At 37.9% G+C, this 25424-nt stretch overlaps 3 protein-coding genes and 1 non-coding gene across 6 annotated transcripts in view; 1 reads left to right on the plus strand and 3 right to left on the minus strand.

Annotated features, from left to right (window-relative positions):
- LOC141839583 (uncharacterized) overlaps positions 1-7406 on the minus strand; it is a 10733-nt gene extending 3327 nt beyond the window's left edge. For both annotated transcript variants that reach the window (XM_074727364.1, XM_074727365.1), the window contains exons 1-2: positions 7190-7406; positions 6162-6235 (exon numbers count right to left, since the gene is read on the minus strand). In XM_074727364.1, coding sequence (XP_074583465.1) covers positions 6162-6235; positions 7190-7388 — 273 coding nt within the window. In that variant the 5' untranslated portion in view covers positions 7389-7406. The remainder of the gene's footprint in view (positions 1-6161; positions 6236-7189) is intronic.
- Positions 7407-11727: 4321 nt separating this feature from the next.
- On the minus strand, positions 11728-11799 carry TRNAM-CAU (transfer RNA methionine (anticodon CAU)). Its single transcript has one exon. It is a non-coding gene; the product is annotated as a tRNA-Met (tRNA).
- Positions 11800-14212: 2413 nt separating this feature from the next.
- Positions 14213-19791, minus strand: LOC141840813 (putative ribosomal large subunit pseudouridine synthase SVR1, chloroplastic). 2 transcript variants are annotated; one of them, XM_074728882.1, is made up of 10 exons: positions 19272-19791; positions 19038-19117; positions 17886-17986; positions 17679-17748; positions 16845-16938; positions 16706-16754; positions 15688-15838; positions 14891-14947; positions 14734-14789; positions 14213-14606 (listed from the first exon to the last, which is right to left on the minus strand). In XM_074728882.1, exons 1-10 carry the CDS (start codon positions 19789-19791, stop codon positions 14546-14548), a joined length of 1239 nt encoding a protein of 412 aa, XP_074584983.1. In that variant the 3' UTR covers positions 14213-14545. The 2 variants fall into 2 exon arrangements, with proteins under 2 accessions (XP_074584983.1, XP_074584984.1); XM_074728883.1 differs by lacking the exon at positions 14213-14606 and having other exon boundaries at positions 14730-14789; positions 19272-19657.
- Positions 19792-21273: 1482 nt separating this feature from the next.
- Positions 21274-22599, plus strand: LOC141836884 (lysM domain receptor-like kinase 3). The gene has a single exon (XM_074724353.1). It carries the CDS (start codon positions 21274-21276, stop codon positions 22597-22599), a length of 1326 nt encoding a protein of 441 aa, XP_074580454.1.
- The last annotated feature ends 2825 nt before the right edge of the window (positions 22600-25424 follow it).

Below are 25424 nucleotides of genomic sequence, written 5' to 3' on the forward strand. Positions count from 1 at the left end.
CGTCCGAAAATTCTTAAAAATAATTTTAGAAATATTATTATGATTTTTCTAGAATTTTAGAATATTTTTCTAGAATTTTTGGATTAGCGAAAATAGCAAAAATAAATAGGAAGAAAATGTTAGAAAGAGATTTGAACCCGTAACCTATAGGAAGTTATAGCTCCTAAAATATCTCCAATAACCAATGGAGCCCAACAAGTTTGTTCCAAATAAAAAGGAACTGAATTTTATTTACAGGCGAGATTAGGTCTTGGAATTACTTAAGTTCGAGGTGGGATTTCCCAAAATTCTTGAAAATTAGTTTAGAAATATTCTATGATTTTTCTAGAATTTTAGACTATTTTTCTGGAATTTTTGGATTAGCGGAAAAAAAAAATAAATAGGAAGAAAGTGTCCAAGGCGAGATTTGAACCCGCAACCTAAAGGAATCTACAACTCTTAAAATATCTCCAATAACCAAAAGGCCAACAGATCTGTTCCGAAAAAGAAGGAACCGAATTTTATTTATCGGCGAGTTAGGTCTAGGAATCACTTAATATAAATAGGAGGCTTAGGAGAGGGTTTTGATTATCTTCGAAAACCCTTCCCTCACCTCTCGTCCAGAACGCCGTCACCCTCTTTTCTCCTCCCTCTCGGTGCCTCAAACTCGAAGAACGAGGAGTCCGTCCCCTAGGATCACAAGGAAGGTTTCCGGAGAACTTCTTCTACAACGACGCTCCTCTCCGCGATAAGAACGCGTAGATATAGGAAGATCGCCGAGAAGATCTTCTTCTCTAACGGAAGTAAGGAAATTAGCACAAAAGGTAAGTACCTCTCACCTGCAGTATAAGTAGTTCCGTTTGTGTATGTATGCGGAGATTAGTTTCTCTTACAGAATGTTGTTGAAAATAATTTACCTTGCCTCAGTAATTATGGACTCGAGTTCGTCCATGGGTGGGCTCCGAGATCGCCCCTAGGCCCGAGATCGCCTAGTATCGGCAAGGTTAAAGAAAAAGAACTAGTAAGAAAGTATTTTACTTTTGTTTATGGCATGTGCTTGGACCCGAGTTCGTCCATGGGTGGGCTCCGAGATCGCCCCTAGGCCCGAGATCGCCTAGTAGTACCCTAATGGGTTCGGGATTTGCTACCTCGGATCTATTTAGGGATGCGCGCATAAGTAGCACAATGCCGGGCCCACAGAAGGATGATTACTATTTTCACTTACTATATGTATAAGTTTTCAAAAGGGCATTACTAACTTGAAGTGAAAGTAGTTTTAAGATCATGTTTAGTTCAGTTATGATTTTAGTTCATATGCTTGTTATGATGCGTATGCCATGATATTTATCTAGCTTATATGTTTCAGTAGCAATAAATGATAAGCATGCATGAAGATAATTCCTTTCATATTTTTCAAAACCATGATTTTAAATTATGCATCGTTTTGTGAGTAGGATGGTACTTACTAAGCTTTATGCTTATAGTTTTATTTTCCTTATACTGCAGATAAGGGCAAAGGAAAACAAGAGTAGCGGAGGCGGCAGGGACGATGTGAAGTGTGTGCTGTGGTGGAACTTAGAATAAAGAGCCTCGGGAACTTGCATCATTAAGAATGTTAAAGACTAGTTTTTATAAATTGTTTATTTTCCGCACGTTCGAATGTTAACAACTATGGTAGTTCTATGCATTATATTACCCATTTGGGAGCATGTGTTTACTCAATTATTACATAGAAAGAAATTTTAAATTTATAGTAGATTTTAGCAAATGCGGTCGTTACACTAACACTAGACTTTCTATCCGTCAACATCTTGAATGGGGTTTTAGTTACTGCCTTACTTGGCACTCTGTTAAGTAGGTAAACTACAATCTTGAGTGCCTCACTCCACAAAGATTCAGATAAATAAGTGAAAGTCATCATACTTCTTACCATATCTTTTAGGGTGCGATTGCGTCGCTCAGCTACACCATTCTGACTAAGAGTATCAGACATGGTAAACTGAGACACAATCTCACACTCTACATGGTAATTCACAAAAAGTCCTGGATATTATTCACCTGATCTATCATATCAACCGTAATATTCATTTCCACGATCGAATTAAACGACTTTAATTTTCTTACCTAGTTGATTTTCAACTTCGGCTTTGAAAATTTTGAACATATCTAAAGATTACGACTCTCATGAATGAGGTATAGATAGCTGAATCGAGAATAATCGTTTATAAAGCTAATAAAATATGTGTGTTCATTCCAAGATGCCTTAGGGAATAGTCCACAAATATATGTATGTATTAGCTCCAAAACATCACCACAACGACTTACCCTTTTATTTATTTTGTTAGTTGTCTTCCATTTAACACACTCAATACAGACATCAAAGTCTGACATGTTAAGAAAATCGAGAATTCTATGTGACATTAACCTTTCTAGGCGTTGTCAGATATATGTCCTAAACGTTTATGCCACAACATTGATGAATTCTCATTAATCAATTTGCGCTTTATACCTATACTATGCATAATTACGTTGTCAATCATAGGAGTTATGATGTTTAATTTATAAAGCTTACAACTAAGGAACCATTATCAACCAATGCTGAATTATAACAAATACTGAAAATTCCATTTTCAAATGAACGAGAATAACCTGATTTGTCCAACAATAACCTGATTTGTCCAAATAAGAAATTGAAATTAAATTCCGTCGAAAAGATGATACAATAAATGTATTTTTAAATCCAAGAAAGTATTAGTTCCTAAACAAAGTTTAAAAACACCAATCGACTCGACTTTAACCTTTCTTTTATTTTCCGTATAGATGTATCTTTCACCATCAAGCGGAAGATAGCTCCTAAGACAACCCTGCATAGTGACACTTATATGAGTAGTAGCACCGATATCTATCCACCAAGTGTCAGAGGATACAATAGCCAAATTAACTTCTGAACTAACAAAGTTGAAAAGTTTATTTTTCTTTAAACGCCAATTAGCGTATTTAATGCAATCTTTCTTCATATGACCTTTCTTTTTGCAGAAGTAACAAGTGGACTCCTTATCTTGTTTCTTGTGCTCTTTATGGCCAACACTTCTAAAATCTACAGTTTGCTTTTCCTTTCCTTTGTTATTGATCCTTTTCCGTTTCTTGCTCGAACCTCGGGAATCAGATGCTAAGTGAGCACTTTCAGGTATCTCGCACTCAGTCTCTTCTCTTTTTGCACATACTGAGCTATAAACTCATTTAATGTCCACTTATCCTTTTAAGTATTATATGAAATCTTAAAAGTAGTGAATTGTGCGGGCAGAAACATCAAGATGAAATGTACTAACATAGATTCAGACATTTTGAGATTGAGTGCTTTCAAACTTGTGGCGATATTAGACATCTTCATAATATACTCCATAATATTTCCTTTGCCGTTATATCGCATAGTTACCAACTTGGAAAGAAGTGTGATAGTCTCGACCTTTTTTTGCAATAAAACGGTCTAGTAATTGGCTAAGGAAACTTCTAGCATCTTCTTCTTCAATAATAAAGTCTTTAATTGGTGCCGGTATGGAAAGCTTCATGATACTTAGACACATGTGGTTTGATCACTCCCACTTTTCAAATTCAACCCTCTGCTCTATGGTGCTAGCACTAGTTAGAGGTGCAGGGCGATCATATCTCAATGCATAATTCAAGTCCATACAACCCAAGACTACAATAATGTACTCTTTCCATTCAGCAAAATTAGAACCAGTTAAAGTGAGGATGTTATTAAGACTAACAGTTATTGATTGCACTGAAATAATAAAAGAGAGAAAATAAGATAAGCTCACGATTTAATCAATGCCAAGAACATATATAAATATAGATAATAAAATATGTAAATAAAGCATATAAATGAGCTCTTTATGAGATATCAAGTACAACATTGCATTTTACTCTTTGGAGATAAAATATAATTTGTTAGCAGTACTCTCTAATATAACTCAAACTTTAGTTGGTCACATAATGAGCCTTCCTTTGAACCGACCCATTATGCGCATAATTCGATGCTTTATATGAGTTATATATTGGTTTATAACTTACATCAACCTTAATCAGCCACATAATATCTTCCTTTGGGCTGACATATTTTGTGCATGATCTGAATAAAATAAATTTGTTATATAGTTGTAAATTACCTTGAACATATATCTGGCAATAAAAATAATTTTTCTTTGAGCCAATTACTTTTAGCATAGATATACGTTTATTGACATAAAATGCATTAAACCTACCTAATGTGTCTTCCTTTGGGCCGACACAATAATTCGATTTAGTAACACGTGCGTAGATAGACCCAAGAAGACCCTAGGAACTTTAACCAAGTAGATAAGCTAAAACCTAACCCAACCCGGCAGCCTCCTTTTGGGTTTTGTCCGTGGGAGAATAGGGAAAGGGAAATCGCGATTAAATCCTCCCTAAAATCGTGTTTTTTTTTTAATAAAAAAACACGACTGTCTTCCCCGATCACGCGCCGCCCCTTCCCTCTTCTTTACGCGAAAACCTAAGCCAGCGTCTTCCCCGATCGCACGTGTCCCTTCCCTCTTCTTCACGCAGAAACCGAAGCCAAAGGTGGCGCTAGGGTTTCCGATCGGGAATATAGGCACGCTTCTCCGATTTTCTTCCTTGTGGCAGCAAAGGTCGCCGATCGCGTGGGAGAAGGATCCAACACCATCGCCTGTCGTTCGTGTAAGAGGAGAGCGTAGCGCCGTCGCCTGCCGATTGCGTGGGAGGAGAGCGCAACATCGTCGCCTACCGATCCCGTGGGAGGAGAGCACAACGTTGTCGCCTGCCGATCCCGTGGGAGGAGAGCGCAACGCCATCGCTCCTCACGCGATTAGGGTTCGACTGTCGATCGTGTGAGAGGAGAGCACCGACCGCAAGCTCCTCATGCGATTTGGGTTTGGTTCGTCGATTAGGGTTCGGAGACGAGCTCAAAGAGAAAATTATTGATTCTTTGAATTTAGTTCATCGTCTAATAAAACCTTAATGAATTCATCGCGAATTTAGAAGATAAGAAAACAAAAACATAAGTGAATGATTCATCCAATTTTAAATCATGAAATACGATGAAATAGAACCTTGGCTCTGATACCAATTGAAATAACTTGTAAATCCTAAACTGTATAAATTCTATAAACCGAATAAGAACTTGAATAATTGGAAATACAAATAAAACAAGGATCTAATTTCAACGAAACATGATTTAACATATAAAAATATGTAAATAACGACAAAGAACCTGATTGGAGAGCCATTGTCCTTGTTCTGCAACATCGATTGCTCAATCCCTGTGGAAGAAGATGAAGCGGAAGCAAGAGGGTGGTCTTCCAAGAGAATTAGGATGACGGCGTCGTAAAATCTTCGTCAATGGAAAACGAAGGCGAGATATCAGTTAACCCTAAACCCTTAAGGGTCAAACCTTATATATAGAAATCCGATCCGTTATCAGTCCATAGATAATAATGGAACGGACTAACGGGTTCTACATATTTAATCCACATCCGATAATCCGAAACCCGATAAACCTTAGTTAGATCACTTAAATGGGTTCGGTTCATATCCGTATATACAAATTACAATTAAGTCCACCTTAAGAGATTAAATCCAACAATAAGTCAGTTGTCAGATGCTTCATTTGATTATCCAAAACATATAAACATTAAAAAAAACAATGGGGTGAGTGTTGTCAGTAATAAAGGTAATAGACACTATATGGATAAATAACTCCAAAAAAAAATTTCAGGTGATAACAAAGACTACTTGTTCATGCTTCAGAATCTAATTAATAAGGATCAGCTATCAAAATGCAAAGTTTGAGAGCAATATATCAGATTCCAGAACTATCTTTATCTCAACATGTTGATTATTCCCTTTTCAAAAAAAAATGCTGATAATTGAATTAAAAGAAAAGGTCATCAAAAACCACCATTGCCTTGTATATGTTCAGTAATTGGCTGTGTCCAATCAATAATTTTTTTGTATTTGTACATGTTCACAAGGAAGATGATGATCTCACAGGAATTTTCACAAAAAAAAAGTTTATTAATTATATTTCACATAATAGAATCTAGCAGGACAGGGTAAGTGATAAACAATGGTGACTGTAAAGCTCGATGTATTTATTGATGAGTGCATCTGCTGGAACTCACCGGGGGGCCATAGATGGGGTCATCAGCATTTAAGGGAACAAATTTAGAATCTTCAGCCAATTCAGCGGGAATACCTGCAAGGCTAAAAAATATTGTTACTGTACACATGCATACAAACTAATTAAATCATGAAATTCCATTAGCTGCTCAGTGAAATGGAAAATGATAGGGCAAGAAATATTTCTTTAACAGAGAATACAGTTTACCACCTCAGAGATATTATTCTATAAATCCTTCATAGTTTTCTTTAAATAAACCACAACAAGCATGGCACCTCCATGATGCCATGGAAAGTTTAGTAGTCTTCAAGGAATCTTAGGTTCTCAGTTGAATTGTTGTTTGAATGTGGTTTATGGTCCAACTCATCTTGTCCTAGAAATATGGTTTCTTAGTTGTACATCACCTTCCACATATGGTAAGTAGCTAGCTATATTACTCTTTAAATTGACCGTTTGCCTTCATTCTACATGACTGACCCTGACTTACAAAAAGCACTTTCTACTGCCATACAAAAAGCACTTTCAGCATCATTTGGGTTATAAGGGAGAAGAGAACAGAGTGATGAGTATGCGTAGCTACGAAAAAAATGCACCCATGTTGGCTATATATTACTCTAGATTCAACCAGTTCATGGTGAGCACAAAATCCAACAGGCAATGGCAAATTATATGAAGCCGAGGTGATGGAATCACTCATATGCTCAAGCCGAGGTGACCCAGAAGTAATAACAAGAAAACTCGATAAGGTAATGGAGAGGTTAAGTATTAACGAACTAAAACTTGGATTAGAAAAATGCAACAGAAAGTTGAATTGTACTAAGAGTAAATATACATCCTTTAGATGAGAAAAAACTTTCTTCATTCTTTTTCTTTCCAAGTATCCATTGACGATGCTTGAACTAAAAGCTACCAAATTATCTCTCTCCCCACAACCATATTTCATCAATTAGCATAACAGGAATCCATTGGAAGAGGGGAAATAGTTAAAAATAACATGAAAAAAAAAGTGATCTTGAGAAGTTAAATCACCTTCAGATGATGCTCGAGGCAGGGATCTGTGCCTTCTTAAGGAAATAGCAGAGGGTCTATCCACAGGCGAAGAGCGCAATGGAGGAGAAGCCAGGTAAGAGGAGAAAAAGGAGACTACAAATGTGAAATTTTCTTGGGAAAACGAAGGGATGCTCGAACAAAATGAGAACTTGAAGCTAGGCAATGCCAGAGCTGCCATTGCGGCCTCCCTCCGACGTCGAAGAAACCAGCGGCAAGAGAGCAAGAAGAAGCATCCTCCTCTTATCCTTTAATTGCTGGGTCGGGCTACTTGATTAAGGCCCAATGATACATTTGAATAATATTCACATATTTTGACAAATTTAAATATTCCCGATCAAAACGAAAACGAGTAAAAATTAATGTGGAGAGCAATGTCCAAAGGACAGCAGCTGCTTTCATCTAGATTCATTAAACGAACGAATTTAGTTTAAAAAACTAAAATACTTAATATTAGGTTTCGATTTTCAAACATGTGGGTTATGAGCTCATCATGCTTCCGTTGTGCCACTTTGATTTTTTCAATTCAAAAGAAAAAAGTCGGTGAAAATTCAATCTTGGATCCAGAAAGACCATGTCACTCCCATGATCGATAAGCACAAAAAATAGAAGCTTTCAGCAGATAATATGATTTCGATCGATACAAGAAGGATGAGCAGAACATCGTTAATGACTTATTTCGTGAAGGCGTTGGGTTTCAACAGAAAATTAGATCAAGGTTTGGCCCACGAATCAAAACAAATGAATCAAAAAATACGAAATTTAGTTTAAAAAACTAAAATACTTAGTATCATATTCTAATCTTGGGACCTGTGGGTTATGTGTCCACTGGACTTCCACTGCACCACTTTGATTTCTTCGCAATCCAAAAGAAAAAAGTTGATGAAAATCCAAATTTTGATCGAGAAAGACCATGTCATTCCAACGATCAATGAGCATCAAAAATAGAAGTCTTCAACAAAAAATGGGATTTCGATCAGTACGAAAAGGGTGAGCAGAACATTGTCGATAGATTACCTCGTGAAGGCATTAGATTTCGACGGAAAATTAGATTAAGATTTGACTGACGAATCAAGGCAAATGCATCAAAAAGAGCAAAATTTAGTTTAAAAAATTAAAATACTTAGTATCAGAGCTAAATTTCTATCCCAGAACCTACGGGTTATGAGCCCACCATGCTTCCACTATGCCACTTTGATTTCTTCGCAATCCAAGAGAAAAAAGTCGGTGAAAATCCAACCTTGGGTCGAGAAAGACCATGCCACTCCAACGATCATGAGCATAAAAAACAGAAGCCTTCATCAGACAATGAAATTTCGATCGGTACGAGAAGGATGAGCAGAACATCATTGATGTATTACTTCATGAAGGCATTGGATTTTGACGAGCAATTAGATCAAGGTTTGGCTGACGAATCAAAGCAAATGAATCAAAAAGAGCAAAATTTAGTTAAGAAAAAACAAAAACTTAGTATCAAACCAGGTTTCGATGCTAGGACCCGTGGGTTATAGGCTCACCATGTTTAAGCTGCGTCACTTTGATTTCTTAGCAATCCAAGGGTAAAAGTCGGTGAAAATCCAACCTTGGGTCGAGAAAGACCATGCACTCCAACAATTAATGAGCATAAAAAATAGAAGCCTTTAGCAAACAATGGGATTTCAATCGGTATGAGAAGGGTGAGTAAAATATCGTTGATGGATTACCTTGTGAAGGCATTGGATTTCGAAGGTAAATTAGATTAAGGTTCTGTCGACGAATCAAGGCAAATGAATCAAAAAGAGCAAAATTTAGTTTAAAAAACTAAAATGCTTAGTATTAGAGCCAGTTTTAGATCCTGGGACCTATGGGTTATGAGCCCATCATGCTTCCACTGCACCACTATAATTTCTTCACAATCCAAGAAAAAAAATTAATGAAAATCCAACCTTGTGTGACGGCATCATACAAAAGTCTTTAGCAGACAATGGGATTTCTATCGGTAGAGAAGGGTGAGCAAAACATCGTTGATGGATTACCTTGTGAAGGTGTTGAATTTCGATGAGAAATTAGATCAAGATTCGACAGACGAATTTGAATAAAAAAGAGCAAGTTTAAAAAACTAAAATAATATCAAAGATAAGTTTTGATCCTAGGACCAATCGATTATGGGTCTACCACACTTCCGCTGCGCCACTCTGATTTCTTTATAATCCAAGAGAAACAAGTCGGTGAAAATCCAACTTTAGGTCAAGAAATATCAAGCCACTCCAATGATCGATAAACATAAAAAACAAAGCCTTTAGTAGGGATTTCGATCGGTACGAGAAGGGTGAGTAGAACATCGTTGATGGATTACCATGTGAAGGCGTTGGATTTCAACGGGAAATTAGATCAAGATTCGGCAGATGAATCAAGGTAAATGCATCAAAAAGAATAAAATTTAATTTAAAAAACAAAAATATTTATATTAGAGCCAGATTTTGATCCTGAGACTTGAGGGTTTTGGACCACTATGCTTCTGCTGCACCTCTCTGATTTCTTTGCAATTGAAGAGAAAAAATCAGTGGAAATCAAACCTTGGGTCGAGAAAGACAATGTCACTCCAAAGATCAATCAACATAAAAAACATAAGCCTTCAGCAGACAATGGAATTTCGATCGGTATGAGAAGGGTGAACAGAACATCGTTGATGGATTACCTCGAGAAAGCGGTAGATTTCGACGGAAAATTAGATCAAGGTTCGGCCGATGAATCAAGGCAAATGAATCAAAAAGAGCAAAATGTAATTAAAATATATATATATTTAAGATCAGAACCAAGATTCGATCCTAAAAACCTATGGGTTATGAGCCCAACATACTTCTGCCATGCCATTGTAATTTCTTTGCAAACTAAGAAAAAAAAGTCAATTAAAATCCAACCTTAGGTCGAGAAAGACCATGCCACTCCAAGAATCGATGGGAAATTCGATTGAGGTTTGACTGATGAATCAAGGCAAATGAATCAAAAAGAGTAAAATTTAGTTAAAAAAAACTAAAACACTTAGCATCAAAGTCACGTTTCGATTCTGGGACCTGTGGATTATGGGCCCACCACGCTTTGCTGTGCCACTCTGAGTTCTTCACAATACAAGAAAAATGTCGGTGAAAATCCAACCTTAGGTCGAGAAAGTCCATGCCACTTCAATGGATTTTGATCGGTATAAGAAGGGTGAGCAGAAGATCGTTAATAGATTAAGTCGTCAAGGCGTTGGATTTCGACGGAAAATTTGATCAAGGTTCGGGTGACGAATCAAGACAAGTGAATCAAAAAGAGCAAAAGTTAGTTAAAAAAAAATAAAATACATAATATCAGAGCCAAGTTTCGATCTTGGGACCTGTGGGTTATGGGCCCACCACGCTTCCGCTGCGCCACTCTGATTTCTTCATAATTTAGGAGAAAAAAGTCAATGAAAATTTAACCTTGGGTCGAGAAAGGCCATCTCACCCAACAATTGATGAACATAAAAAATAGAAGTCTTTAACAGACAATGAGATTTCGATTTGTACGAGAAGGGTGAGCTGAACATCGTTGATGGATTACTTCGTGAAGGCGTTGGGTTTTGACATGAAATTAGATCAAGGTTCGGCCGGTGAATCAAGGCAAATGAATCAAAAGAGCAAAATTTAGTTTAAAAGTCGACCACGCTTCTACTGCAGCACTCTGATTTCTTCCCAATCCAAGAATAAAAAGTCGGTGAAAATCCAACCTTGGGTACTCCAATGATTGATAAGCATAAAAAACAGAAGTCTTCAATAGACAATGGGATTTTGATCGGTGCGAAAAGGATTTGCAGAACATTGTTGATGGATTACCTTGTGAAGGTGTTATATTTCGATTGAAAATTAGATCAAGATTTGGTAACAAATCAAGGCAAATGAATCAAAAAGAGCAAAATTTAGTTTAAAAACTAAAATACTTAGTATCTGTACTAGATTTTGATCCTGGGACCTATGGGTTATGGGCCCACCACACTTCCGCTGTGCTACTCTGATTTCTTCACAATTCAAGAGGAAAAAGTCGGTGAAATTCCAACCTTGATTTGAGAAAGGCCATGCCACTCCAACGATCGATGAGCATAAAAAAATAGCAGTCTTCAGCAAGCAATGAGATTGTGATCGGTACGAGAAGGGTGAGCAAAACATTGTTGATGGATTACCTCGTGAAGCTTAAGGCATTGGATTTCGACAAAAAAAATTAGATTAGGGTTCGACCGACGAATCAAGGCAAAGGAATCAAAAAGAGCAAAATTTAGTTTAAAAATATAAAATACTTAGTATCCGAGCTAGTTTTAGATCCTGGGACTTGTGGGTTAAAAAACAAAAGCCTTCAGCAGATAATGAGATTTTGATCGGTACGAGAAGGGTGAGCAAAACATTGTTGATGGATTACCTCGTGAAGGCGTTGGATTTCAACGGGAAATTAGATTAAGGTTTGGCTGACGAATCAAGGCAAATGAATCAAAAAGAGAAAAATTTAGTTTAAAAAACTAAAATAATTATTATCAGAGCCAGGTTTCGATCCTGGGACCTGTGGGTTATGGGCCCACCACGCTTCCGCTGCGCCACTCTGATTTCTTGGGAATTTAAGAGAAAAAAGTCAATGAAAATCTAACCTTGGGTCGAGAAAGCCCATGCCACTCTAACGATGAGCATAAAAAATAGAGGCCTCGTTGATGGATTACCTCATGAAGGCGTTGGATTTCGACGGAAAATTAGATCAACGTTCGGCTGACGAATCAAGGCAAATAAATCAAATAGAGCAAAATTTAGTTAAAAAAAACTAAAATACTTAATATCAGACCCAAGTTTTGATCCTAAAACCTATGGGTTATGGGCCCACCATGCTTCTGCCGTGCCACTCTACTTTTTTCATAATTTAAGAGAAAAAGGTCCTATGAAAAATCTAACCTTGGGTTGAAAAAGACCATGCCACTCCAACGGTTGATGAGCATCAAAAATAGAAGTCTTCAGTAGACAATGAGTATGAGAAGAGTGAGTAGAACATCATTGACGGATTACCTCATGAAGGCATTGGATTTCGACGAGAAATTAGATCAAGGTTTGGACAACAAATCAAGGCAAATGAATCAAAAAGAGTAAATTTAGTTTAAAAAACTAAAACACTTAGTATCAGAGCTAGATTTCGATCCTGGAAACTATGGGTTATAGGTCAACCACGCTTTCATTGCGCCACTCTAATTTCCTTACAATCCAAGAGAAAAAAGTCGGTGAAAATCCAACCTTGGGTCGAGAAAGACTATGTCACTCTAATGATTGATGAGTATCAAAAACAAAAGCCTTCAGCAAATAATGCGATTTCGATCGGTACGAGAAGGGTGAGTAGAACATCGTTGTTACCTCGTCTTCCGTTGGATTTCGATGAGAAATTATATCAAGGTTCGATCGACGAATCAAGACAAATGAATCAAAAAGAGCAAAATTTAGTTAAAAACACTAAAATACTTAATATCAGAGGCAGGTTTTGATCCACCTATGGGTATGGGCCCACCACACTTCCATCACGCCACTTTGATTTCTTCATAATCCAAGAGAAAAAAGTTGATTAAAATCAAACCTTGGTTTGAGAAAGACCATGCCACTTTAACAATCGATGAGCATAAAAAACAAAAGCCTTCACCAGACAATGAGATTTTGATCGGTATGAGAATGGTGAGCAAAACATCGTTGATAGATTACCTTGTGAAGGCGTTGGATTTCGATGGGAAATTAGATGAAGGTTCGGCCGGCGAACCAAAGCAAATGAATCAAAAAGAGCAGAATTTAGTTTTAAAAAAACTAAAATATTTAGTATTAGAGCCGGGTTTCAATCCTAGGACCTGTGGGTTATGAGCCCACCACGCTTCTGTTGTGTCACTCTGATTTCTTCACAATCCAAGAGAAAAAAGTTGATGAAATCCAAATTTGGATCGGGAAAGACCATGCCACTCCAACTATTGATCAGCATAAAAAGCAAAAGCCTTCAGGAGGCAATGAAATTTCGATCGGTATGAGATGGGTGAGCAGAACATCGTTGATGGATTACCTCATGAAAGCGTTGGATTTCAACGAGAAATTAGATCATGGTTTGGCTGACGAATCAAGACAAATGAATAAAAAAGAGTAAATTTAGTTTAAAAAATTAAATAATTAGTTATGGGTATGAGATGGGTGAGCAGAACATCGTTGATGGATTACCTCGTGAAACCGTTGGATTTCAACGAGAAATTAGATCATGGTTTGGCCGACGAATCAAGACAAATGAATAAAAAAGAGTAAATTTAGTTTAAAAAATTAAATAATTAGTATCAAAGTCAAGTTTTAATCTTGAGACTTTTGAATTATGGGCTCACCACACTTCCGCTGTGCCATTTTGATTTCTTCGCAATTCAAGCGAAAAAAGTCGGTGAAAATCCAATCTTGAATCGAGAAAGATTTTGCCACTCCAACAATTGATGAGCATAAAAAACAGAAGCCTTCAGCAAACAATGAGATTTTAATCAGTATGAGAAAGTTGAGCAGAATATCGTTGATAGATTACCTCGTGAAAGTAATTTCGATCCTAAGACCTGTGGGTTATGAGCCCACCACACTTCTAAGCCCATTACACTTCTACTACGCCACACTGATACGATGATAGCGTCAATTTTTAAATTTTATATAATAAATATAAGTATAAATCATATTCTTATCCACTGCACATTACAGTATTAACTTGTAAGTAAGCAATACCATCTCCTTGTTAACATATTGAGTAAATCAGATGATATAATTACGGAAATGCAAACAATAATAAAAATAATAAACATTAATTTACAATAGTTGTAAATACAACTAATGTCTCAATCTCTCACATAATAAATGAATAAAATCATTTGTCACAAAGAACAAAAACAAAAAATAGCAAAATATAATTATAAAAATGTCAGTCATTTTACTTTAAAGTGAAATAATTTGGATTATAGAATTATTCAGTTACAATGCTATATTTAATCTGAAGAAACAACAATATCATAGGCATTTCTGTTCAACATATACATCAGCTTTACGAGAAAAAAAAATCACTCAGAATTTCATTATCAAGCACTTCATCACTACACGATGAATGAGCGATAAAGCAGCATCGAAACCAAGTGTTCATCTTCTCTCAGGACATTGATCCACGGTTTTGTGTCTTAGTAGCAACTCATTCCATTATCATACTAGACTTGATCAAATAAGGAGCTGAAGATCGCATGCCAAATAGCTAAAAGTTTAGTTGAGGCAAACCGAGGCATCATGTATTCAAATCTGATGCTATTCTGGCATTCTTTTGGAGTGTTCACTTCTTCACTTCAAACAACTTGAAGTCAGATTGTTTAAGTTCAACATGCTTCCCAAGCCTAATCAAAACATCAAAGAAGAGATTTATAGCTCATAACTGGGTAGGGGATATAAGAAATGTGTATTTGACAGTATAAATAGTGAGGAAAAACTAGAAACCAAAGGTAGTAAGAAGTGTGAAATTACCCGAGATCTGATGGAAGCCTGAATCCACCTATTCGCACACGTTTTAGCGAATAAAGCTACCGAGATAAGAAAAATAGTGGATTAGCCAACAGAGTATCTTGAACATTCTCTATAATTAGGCTTCCAGTGTGCAAGAGAGTCTAAGTTACAAACAGACCTGTAACCCTGCATTTCTTACGAGTTCTCGCACTTCATGATTTCTCCCTTCATGTACCTAGCAGATATCTCAAAAGAAGGATCTTAATTAACATATATAGATCAGAGTATTGATAACAAAATTAAACATAAGGACAATTAATATCCTTGAATTTAAATAAGATTTCTGTAAGCTAAAGAATTCAGAAGGAACGGAAGAGAAGGACTAGAAATTCCTAGAGAGGAAATGGACTAGCAAGTTAGAATAGACAAGAAATTGAATATGACTAATTATACTTCTGTGTGGTTCATGGAATGAAATAAAATGTTTCATTTGAATTTGTATGGTTGATATATAGAATGCAAGTAATAGACAAGTAATAGTTTTAACAATTATACCAGAAATCTACCAGCCTGTCCAAGTCCCACCCATCTACCCAGCCCTTGAGTGCCTAGCCATTCAACACTTGAATAGAGTAATAATAAACATTCGTTGAAAAATAACATAGAGGAAAAGCTAATCTTGGAGTAAAATAAGTAGTTATTCCTTAGGATCACGGAATCTCAATTCAATGGGAGTTTGTAACCAAGCATAAGAATACTTAATTTCATTCCATATAAATTCATTGGAAATCATACAGCTATTCCTATCGACCATTGCATTATTATTTTCTAAACTATTGAAACCTAAAGGCAGAAAATACAATAGCAAATTGATAAATATATGTTTATTATGAAAGAAATTCACTACACCAACATGCAGCATTAGTGCAAGATTGCTTTAGAATCATTTTGTCTACAGATTTAAGGCACATTTACCACTAATCGAATTCGAGACCTTGAAGCATCAGGCTGGGCTGACAATAGTTCTACAGAATCAGGCACACAGTGTACACCTTCAACTTGGGCACCCTCACTTAGAGCTACAAGGTGCCGTCTATTGACCTTACCTTCTATTGTTGCTATATATCTGCAATAATAACCAAGATTAAAATATAGGGAGCTAAAAATGGTTGACTAATGCAGTATATAAATTTTCACAGATTGTCTCTAAGTTTTAAAAATATATATATTTTATCAGGATAAGTTAGACATTGTCTTAGGAGACTTGGTTTTTACTGATTGGAATGTAAAGGCATTAGGATCACATGCAATTGCATTCTTCATTCAAAAAACAATACATTTTTTCTTTCTATGGGTGAGATTGTTTCTGATGGTGTATCACTGACAGCATACAAATTTAGACCATTACAAACCATGATGAAGAACTTCTTATTTGGACGACTACAGTTCCATCAGACAACTAACCTAACAGCATTTCTAGTTATACCACCAAGTATGCAAATAAGGATACAGAGAAGTACCTCCCAACTATTAGGAGAAGGTTACCTAGGTCATTTAGATGTCTTTTAATTATATCACAGGGCTCTCTTTGGTCCCTTGTCCATGTCTTTAATTGATTTGACTTGCCTATCTTAGTTGTCTCATTTTATCATCATCTATTAGAGCTACATCTAGTCACATTTAACATTTTTTCACTTTTTTAGTTATAGTGAATTGAACACATCTTATTTTCATTTCTAGTACATTGACTTCATGTATTAATTTTCAAACTATAAGTGATTGTAGCATGTAACAACAACCAAACTTGTATCCCACTAAGTGGGGTCAACTAAACTATAATTAATTGTGCCATAATCTACTTTTTTACTTTGAAAACATTTTACCAAGCATACCTGAACCATCCACCACCTTTTTTACTTTGAAAACATTTTACCAAACATCAATTCTAGATATGTACTGTCTTAAAGTAAAAGACAATGTAGGTTGAACATACTCTTTGGTTAGTTCAGATGATGGATGAGAAATCTTATGAGCAAAATCACCTGAGAATAAAAATCTGTTATACAACTTCAAATTAATAACAATAAATACAAAAGAGAGTAACACTGACTATGATGCCACAACTTTTGTACCATCATTAGTAACAATAATCAAGCCAGTTGTTGCAACATCAAGGCGTCCAACAGTGAACAATCGTGGCTTGGGTATTCCTGGATTTGACTTAATCTGCGAAATTGGAAATGTGAAAAGTAAATGGAGGTGACAGGAAAAGGAAGAGAACATCAAAAGGTAGCACATTGTGGTGGCTTATGAATGAGAACTTGTATAAGTAAACTAATCCTAGGCCTATGTAGGAATAGTGAGGGGTTTATAAGTTTACAATCTTTGGAACGTAAGATCAAAGTGCAAGCTTGTGAGTTGAGCTTTAGAGTTTAATTAAAATATTGTTTAGAACTATATTTCACCATTATAATTTATAGTTATAGCAAAAGAGATATAAACATTTTATACTTTATAATTCTAATATCACAATAATCCATGTTGTATATTTATGTAATAAGTAGTAACTTTTGAAATGCATGATCATTATACAATATATGACAATTGCAAAATTTAAAAAAGAGATTTTCTAGTTGGAAGTTAGAATCTCATATGTAGCTTTTCTCAAATGAAATGACATGAAAAAATGGGGTACTTTCATCAAATATCAAGCTGTAAAATATTTATAATAAAGTAAATTATTCCATCCAGTTAAGGTTATTGGAATTGAGATCCAACATAAAAACGGTTAAGAAGCATTGGATTAGATCATAAATTCACAAGAATCTAGCCTGATTCAAATTCTACCTAGGATCCTGATAGTTTAGGTTGATTTGCATAATATGATCGTGAGATCTTATGATCCAAATCATAATCTTGAGTATCATGCTCCAAACCATATAAAAGAATAATCAAAATACACATACCCATTTTTGCAAAAAATCATCGAAGAGGGAGATGACTGATTTAGAATCATCTGCACTTGAGCAAATGTAACTGCAGTTTTCAAGAATTAGTTAGATGCCCATACATACAAACTACATTAGGCAAAAGGTAAGGGAAATAGGTACTCTACAATGCCATTAAAAAAAAACATGCAGCTTTTACAAAAATTAAACTACAAAAATACAAACCCTTTTGGCTTGTTGAGAGCAAAATACAACTTAGGAGGTACTTTCTTGGATAAGCGGTTCCCATTAACATATATTGAATCCTTGGCAATGTCAACCCTGGTCTAAACATACAATAAAAATTAATAAGATATTAACTTGCAGTCCAGTTGGATGAAATATTTTAGAGTCTCTGTTTCCAATTTTGTGCTCATATGAAGTTAACATATGAAAAAGTTCAATGGATACTCAGAAAAATGAATGGGTCACATCTTGGGCCTAAATCAGAAGCAACATGTGAATCATCAAGGATAACAACAAAAAGTCTAATAAGCTTAAAAGAAAATTCAAGTAAGTATCAGCAACTAGCAATCTCAATTGTCAAGTCAAATCCGGATGAAGAGAATAAACATAAGCCACTTTAATATGGTAGTCAATAGTCTCAGTACATTCGAGGAGGATGTTGAGACAGAGAACTCACTAATCTAGATATAATGAAAAAGGAAGATATGACAGTGATAAGCTGCAACTAAAAGAATTCTTGACCCATTCAATGAAAAAGTTATAGGTAGACGTGTAGAACCGAAACACAAAACTAATCTTCTGAAAATGGTTCAGAAAATGAGAGCAACGTAACACTAAGATTGAGTAGGATTAGTGAACTGGAACTTGTAAACTTAAAAGAAATAATAAAATTGGCAATAACTCGCGATGGGTCTTAGTGAATATCAAGTTTATGTAGTAGTTATGTAGTGAATGTGGACTCTAGTGGATAGCAAATATAGCTTCGACACTCTGATTATCTGAGATTGACCTTTTACCCAATACGTACTGTATAGCCTGTTATGAAGGTTCCACTCCGTCAAGCATGGTCCTTTACACAAAAGCATCATAAGCATAAAAGAACGTTAAAAAAAATGACTTTGGCAGCACAAATACAGGATAAAAAATAATACCTAGCGTATATATAAAAAAAGGATCTTTAAAGAAGTTTGCCTCATACAAAGACACGTAACAAGCTCAATTTTTAACATCTTAAAGAAGTTTGCCTCATAGGAAAAACACAATAGTAATGATCAATTGTTGCTGTTTCTATATATATATATAACGAGCAGATAAAAGGCATTCAAACTCTTGCAGCTTGCAAGTGGCCTTAGGCAACCTTAAGCAGAATACCTGTGGAGAAGTGCAAACTGACCCATTGACAGTCACTTTCCCTTCAAAAATTATCTCTTCACAATTCCTTCTCGATGCCACTGAAAAGTTAATAATTTTAACTGGAAACTTTAGAAAATCAAGATTCACCACTAGCAAAGGCAACGACAAGAAGCCATGACGATAAGACCCATAAAAGAAACAGATTCAAGATCGAAATGCTTTGCCAAATTATTAAAACAGCAAAAAACTTACCACCAGAAGCAGCAAGGACCTTACTGAGCCGCTGCGACTGCTGTTTAATGTGCTGGTTGTAAAATCTTCTGGCAGCCTTCGAGTACTTGGGAGGCGATGCACTCGTAGAAATAGACCGCATCGCGCCCGGAGAATTCTTCTTGTCGTTATTTTTCTTTGCCTTCTTCTCCATCTTGGCTTCGGCCATGTCTTGGAGGAATCGGGCAGGAGGGGAGGACTGTATAGTGAGCTGGCCGTCCTCGCCGCGGACAATCCACGGAATGAGCATGGGGATGGGAGCATTCGAGGCTCCAGTAGCGGAAGTGTCTGGCACTAGGGTTCTTGGTTCAGCCTCGTTGACGCCTGGTGAGGGACTGGCACCGAAGGAGATGTTGAACTCCGCAGTGGCGGAGGTGGAGGAGCTAGAGGCAAGGCGGAGAAAGGAAATACGTCGAATGGCTTGGAACGGAAGCAGAGGGCCAGGGCAGAGGAGTGAGGGACGAGGGTGGAAGACGGCGAAGGCCATGGCGGCGGCGGCCATGGGTAGATAGGGGAGGGGAAACGGCGATATTTGTTTGATGGCCGTTTAATTATACATATATCGCGTTTGGTAGCGCTGTAGCGGCGATATGGCCGGTTTATTAGTACATCACGCTTTCAATAACGATAAATTACGGTGTAGCACTTGTAGCACTGATTTTTGTGACGCTTTATTTGGGCAAAAATCTAAATCCAACTCTCTATTTTCAAAATGATCAAAGGTCTCGTTTACCATTTTTTTTATAATTCAGATTTTCAATTCTTACTACTCGATTAATCCTAAAGTCGATCGACTCGGCCAACAGAAGCTTTCCATTGATCTCCAAGGATAAATTCTGAAAGCACAGTGCAAGATATCGATAGCAGATCCTCAAGGTCTTCGTCGTCCTTATAAGATTGTCTAATATCGAATCGATACTTCGCTCGCGAAGATAAACGTGTGAGTTTATTTCAATCCACAGCCATCCATCTTGAATTTTTTCCATTAAATTTCAGCGCCAACTTATATCTAACTACGATAGTTGACATATTCTCTTCAGTAAAAGGTGAAATCCGTAACTAACGATTTCACACGGTCGAGATCATATATGAAGAGGTAAATCGAAAAGTTATAGTTGACCGTAACGGAGGAGGATATTACCTCAACTTCGTTGGAATTCGACCGTATCCACTTCAACAACTCTGTTCCATTATAACCAATTCAACTATGTCCCGGAAGTATAGTCTGTATATTCTCGTTAGTCTTAACTGTTTGCATAAGCGATGACTTATTTTAAAATTAAAAAACATTCAAATTTTAAAAGAAATATATATAAATATTCATTTTCCTATTAATTTGCGCATCATAGGTTTTTTAATCTTAAATTAGCAACAATTAAATTTTCATAAACTTCTACATTTTATTAAGTTTTTAAATCAAATTATCCTAAAAATTGCAAAAATTGAAGGTAATCTAAAATTAAAATGACCAACTTGTTTTACAAAACAAGATTAACACGAGTAAAAAAAATTTTCAATCATTTTCTTTTTTGTTTTTACCAAGTAATAAAAAGTTGAAAAATTGATGTTAATTTTTTTCATGCTTAGAAGAATTGTCCCTCGTTGACATTTTGTTGTTTCCACGGTCAAACTCACAAATCACGCCTCCATTAATCATCACCTTCCAGTCTTCCACGGATACAACGGCAGCTTTACTTTTTAAACTTTGACTAACTCCCATCGCTATCTCCTCGCCTCAATCTCAAATCCTGACGTCACCCAAACGTTGACCTAGATCGGTTCCAGAGCAGCAACGCAAGTTGAAGCAGAGAATCAATCGATGTCAACGTTGCGCTTGGTCATCGAAGGTGAGCGAGATGGAAAGGTAGACGGCCCTCCCTTCTGATCTCCATTTCCATTAATGGCGATCGCGGAAGAAGCACCATGACCACCACGCAGTCTACGTACGCTTCAATCGAGCTCCCTATCACCTAGACAAGATTCAATGTGCAGGACTCGAAGAGACGTTGAGGCGGTTGTGCCGGCGGCGAAGCCCAAGCAGAGGCTCTCGCCGTCGGCTTCTGTCTCCAACGGCGCCATCATCTACCCCTCTTCCTCCTCCGCGAATGACTACGTCTACGGCTCCTCCTCTGTCCTTGCCTCCACCAGCACCTCCTCTACCTCCTCCTCCGCCGCCGCCGTCCAACTCCGCCTCTCCCTTTCCGCGCAAGACAGCCGCCGTTTTGTGCTCTATCCGTTCGACGAGATCCTCTCCGCCACCGGCGGGTTTCTCTCCCCGCCTCTCACCCCCTCCGCCGACTCCTGGCGCTGCCTCCTCCGCGGCGCCGATGCCGTCGTCCTCCGTCGCCGGTTCCGGGGCGACCCCGCCTTCTTACCTTCACGTATCGCCGCTCTCTGCCGAAGCCACCACTGCAGTTTCGCCGACATCCTCGGTGCCTCCCTCGACGCCGACGACCACCTCTACCTTGTTTACGCCTTCGTCACCGGCCCTAGCCTCGCCCACTGCCTCCGGAACCCACAAAATCCAAGCTTTACCCCTCTCTCCACCTGGCTCTCACGGATACAAGTCGCCGCCGACCTCGCTCAGGGGTTGGAGTATATCCACCACCACTCCGAGGCGGCGGCGGTGGCGGTGGCGGGGACACCCGGGAGGCGGCAGAGGCAGGGGACGGTCCACAACCAAGTGACAAGCTCCAGCGTCATGGTCGTAGAACCAGGGCTGCGCGCCAAGATATGCCATTTTGGCGCCGCGGAGCTCGCCGGCGAGATTCCCGGGTCCGACAGCAACGAGGAGGAGGCGAACACTGAGCCATTGCGTTTGATGAGGAATTGGAGCAGAGGAAGGAAGATTGAGGGGACAAGGGGGTACATAGCGCCAGAGGTCCTCGCCGGGGGGACGATATCACGGCGGTCTGACGTGTACGCATTCGGGGTCGTACTCCTCGAGCTTATTTCCGGGGAAGAGCCGGTGAGGTACCGCTTCTGCCGCGACACCGGCGCGATCGAGAATGCGTCAGTGGTCGAGACAGCAAGGAAGGCGATGCGGGAAGAAACAGAGGAGGTGGAGGACAGGAGGAGGGGGAGGATAAGGCAGTGGGTGGACAGGAGGTTGGGTGACTCATTTCCAGTGGAGGCGGCGGAGAAGGTGGTGCGGGTGGCGCTGAGGTGCGTGGCGGAGGAGGCGGAGGCGAGGCCCGATATGGTTTGGGTGGCGGGGCAGCTGTCAAAGCTGCTACTGCAGGCGAAGGCGTGGGACGAGAAGGTGAAGACAACGGGCACAAGCTACTTGACGGCGGTGGTAGCCCGGTGAACGAGTCCGCGCCCGAGTTGCCCGAGTCGACTCGTGACTACCCGTGTCCTTGTGCGCCAACTGACTCGCTTTCCGATTTTGTAAATGTTTATTTTTTCGCCATTTAATCAAAATAAAATATCATCATTTTAGAATAAGTTGATATTTTGAAATTTTCAACGAACTCAATAAATTGAAATTTTCTTCTTCAATTAAATAGAAAGAACTCTCAAGTCATGAAACAGCAGCAATAAATAAATAAATAATGATGAAAGAAAAATAATGAAAAGTTATCGATCGGCGGCGTCGATCCAGCCAATCTACTGGAAAATGATAGATTTGACAATCTCCAAATGAGTATTTATTATTTATTTTTTTTAAAATTAAATTATATTTACTAAAGTCAGAAAAGCAAACTAGAAAATTTTAATTTTAACAAATTCGATCTAAATCTGTGATGTATGAACCGGAAAAGATTGACTTCGTAGAAGTGTTAGGTCAACGCACGATTAAACGATCGGTCAAAGTTGACAAAATCTTTTATAATTTTTCATGAAAGCTGTAAAACGACCATCATTTACCGACGTTTTGACTCAATCTGGATAAGCTTATGGTTGATGAAGATAATTAATTTGAGATATACCGTATTGATATTAGTATGATTGAATTAATTACGATTTATTAAAATGCATAAAAATTAAATTTTGATGAAGTTAAAATAATATTTTTATCATAGTGATCAATTATGAGCGATGGAATTGGGTTTTCTCAACAGGCAACTGATCGAGCAGCTGTGGCGCGACGGTGACCGGCTCGATGGGGATTTTTCTTGTTCGTCTCCATTGCTCCATGATTTCACTTCATCGTGTAGCTGGAATTCCTCGCTCATCAGGTACGCATTCGATTTCTCGATTCATGAAACGGCTGCTGATCGCTCATCGCCTAGCGATCCGAATTCTATGCGTGAATTTTCTAAATGGACGAAGATCCTCGATCTAGGGTTTTCCGGCTTATTCGGATTTCAGGTGATTTCCGGATTGATGGCTTCGCATTGATTCTTAGGTTGAAGATTTCGGCGTGGAATGGTGCTTTTCCTCTTTATGTCATACTTTTTAGGGGGTTTTGTCGCCAGCAACTAATTTTGCATTCTTGCTGCTTTAGAAATTTCAGATATCTACTATCAAAAACAATGTAGATTCTATAGGAGAAGTTTTCCAGTGCAAGCTTACAGTTTATAGATTCTGATTTCGTATGTGTTTATCTTTGTTATCTTAAGATCCTCAGATCACTGTTAGCTTAATCTAAGAACTACTTTGTGATACTTAACATGCTATCTATATACCATGATCTGAAATATGCTTCAGATTTACATTTATGTATATAGAAATTCGCTACAGCTCGAATGACAAGTTCTCTAAGTTGATACTAGACAATCTTCAAACCTATTTGAAGATGATCTCTAATCCGTGGTAAGCACTAAATTGCTTTGCAACTATATCATCAGCAATGTGCATTGCCATTTCGAACTTAGTTATGAACACAGAACAATAGGCAATTCAATGTGGCCGAGCGTAAATTAAAAAGGATAACCCTGGTTAAAGTTTTATTTGGCAAGTGATTGAAACTTGCAGAAACAATGCGACAATTTGATTAACAGCTTTCTATATGAGGGTGTGGAAGATACAACTTTAGCATGGATCATACCTGAGGCAAAACTTTTAACCTAGGATTCCCTTTTTGATAACATCATCCTTCAGACATATCTCCCAAACAACCTTCAAATTCTTCTAGATGTATTGTCACTACTGGTTTATGTGGATAATTCATTCCTTTCCTTCACCACTCCCGTCTATCTTCATTTATAGACCTATGTAAATTGTATGCTTCAGTGTATTTCTTGCTATGGATCTACAGGAACGGGAAGAAGTATCATGACCCAAGATCTAAGTTCAAGCTTTCCTAGTTTGCTTATCTATCTTTTCCCTTGTCTTAACTCGTATCTCATGACAAATCAAACCATTGAATGCGCTTACCATCATTTCTCAGGTTGAAATTATTCATCATTTTCCCCCTTTAGAATTAGTGGTTCATATTGTCAAGTTAGAACAAACATACACAGGAAGCGCTCACTGTGCTGATCGGTCATCTTGATCAAAAGATATATTTGTCGAAGCTTCTCCTCATCTGAGGCTGACAGTTTTCCAGGATGCCTGAAGAAAATGATCAAACAAAAAAGAACGGTCCCGATGTCCAATCAACTGGAGTTTTTCAGACAATAGGTAGGAGCATGACATGAGATAAAATTTGGCATCCAACATCACCTCTTATTTTGGATTTTTGTTTTGTCTTGCACTAAAGTTTAGGTTTTGCATGGCAAACTAATATAAGACAATGAGCTAGAAAAGGAAATGCCATGGTAGGTTCTTAAGTCTCCATGTTTACATAATCAAATGAGAGAGATCAAATTTGAACATCAGGGCTATATTGCTTAGAAGGTTTCAAGAGCACCTTAAGGCTGTGTTTGGTTTAAGAAATACAGAAATACAGAAATACAGAGACAGTAGAGACAGGGACGCATTTACAATGGTCTCCGTCGGCGGTGACCGGACGGCAGCGTGACGGTGCCGGAAGCGGAGATGAGTAGAAATTCTGTCTCCGTCTCCATTTCAGTGTCCCCAGTTTGATAGTGGACAGAAATTCTATCTGAGACGGAGACAAAAATCCTATTTCTGTCTCTGTCTCTCAAAATCAAACGGGGGCGGAGACAGAAATCCTAGCAGCCTAAGTGAGGCAATGGAGACACCAAATTGAAGACATCATTTTTTTTACACTGATACAAACCAAAC

This window comes from Curcuma longa, chromosome 11 (genome assembly GCF_044706935.1).
Source record: "Curcuma longa cultivar G26 ecotype Majalengka, Jawa Barat chromosome 11, ITB_CL_G26_1.1, whole genome shotgun sequence".
NCBI lineage: Eukaryota > Viridiplantae > Streptophyta > Magnoliopsida > Zingiberales > Zingiberaceae > Curcuma > Curcuma longa.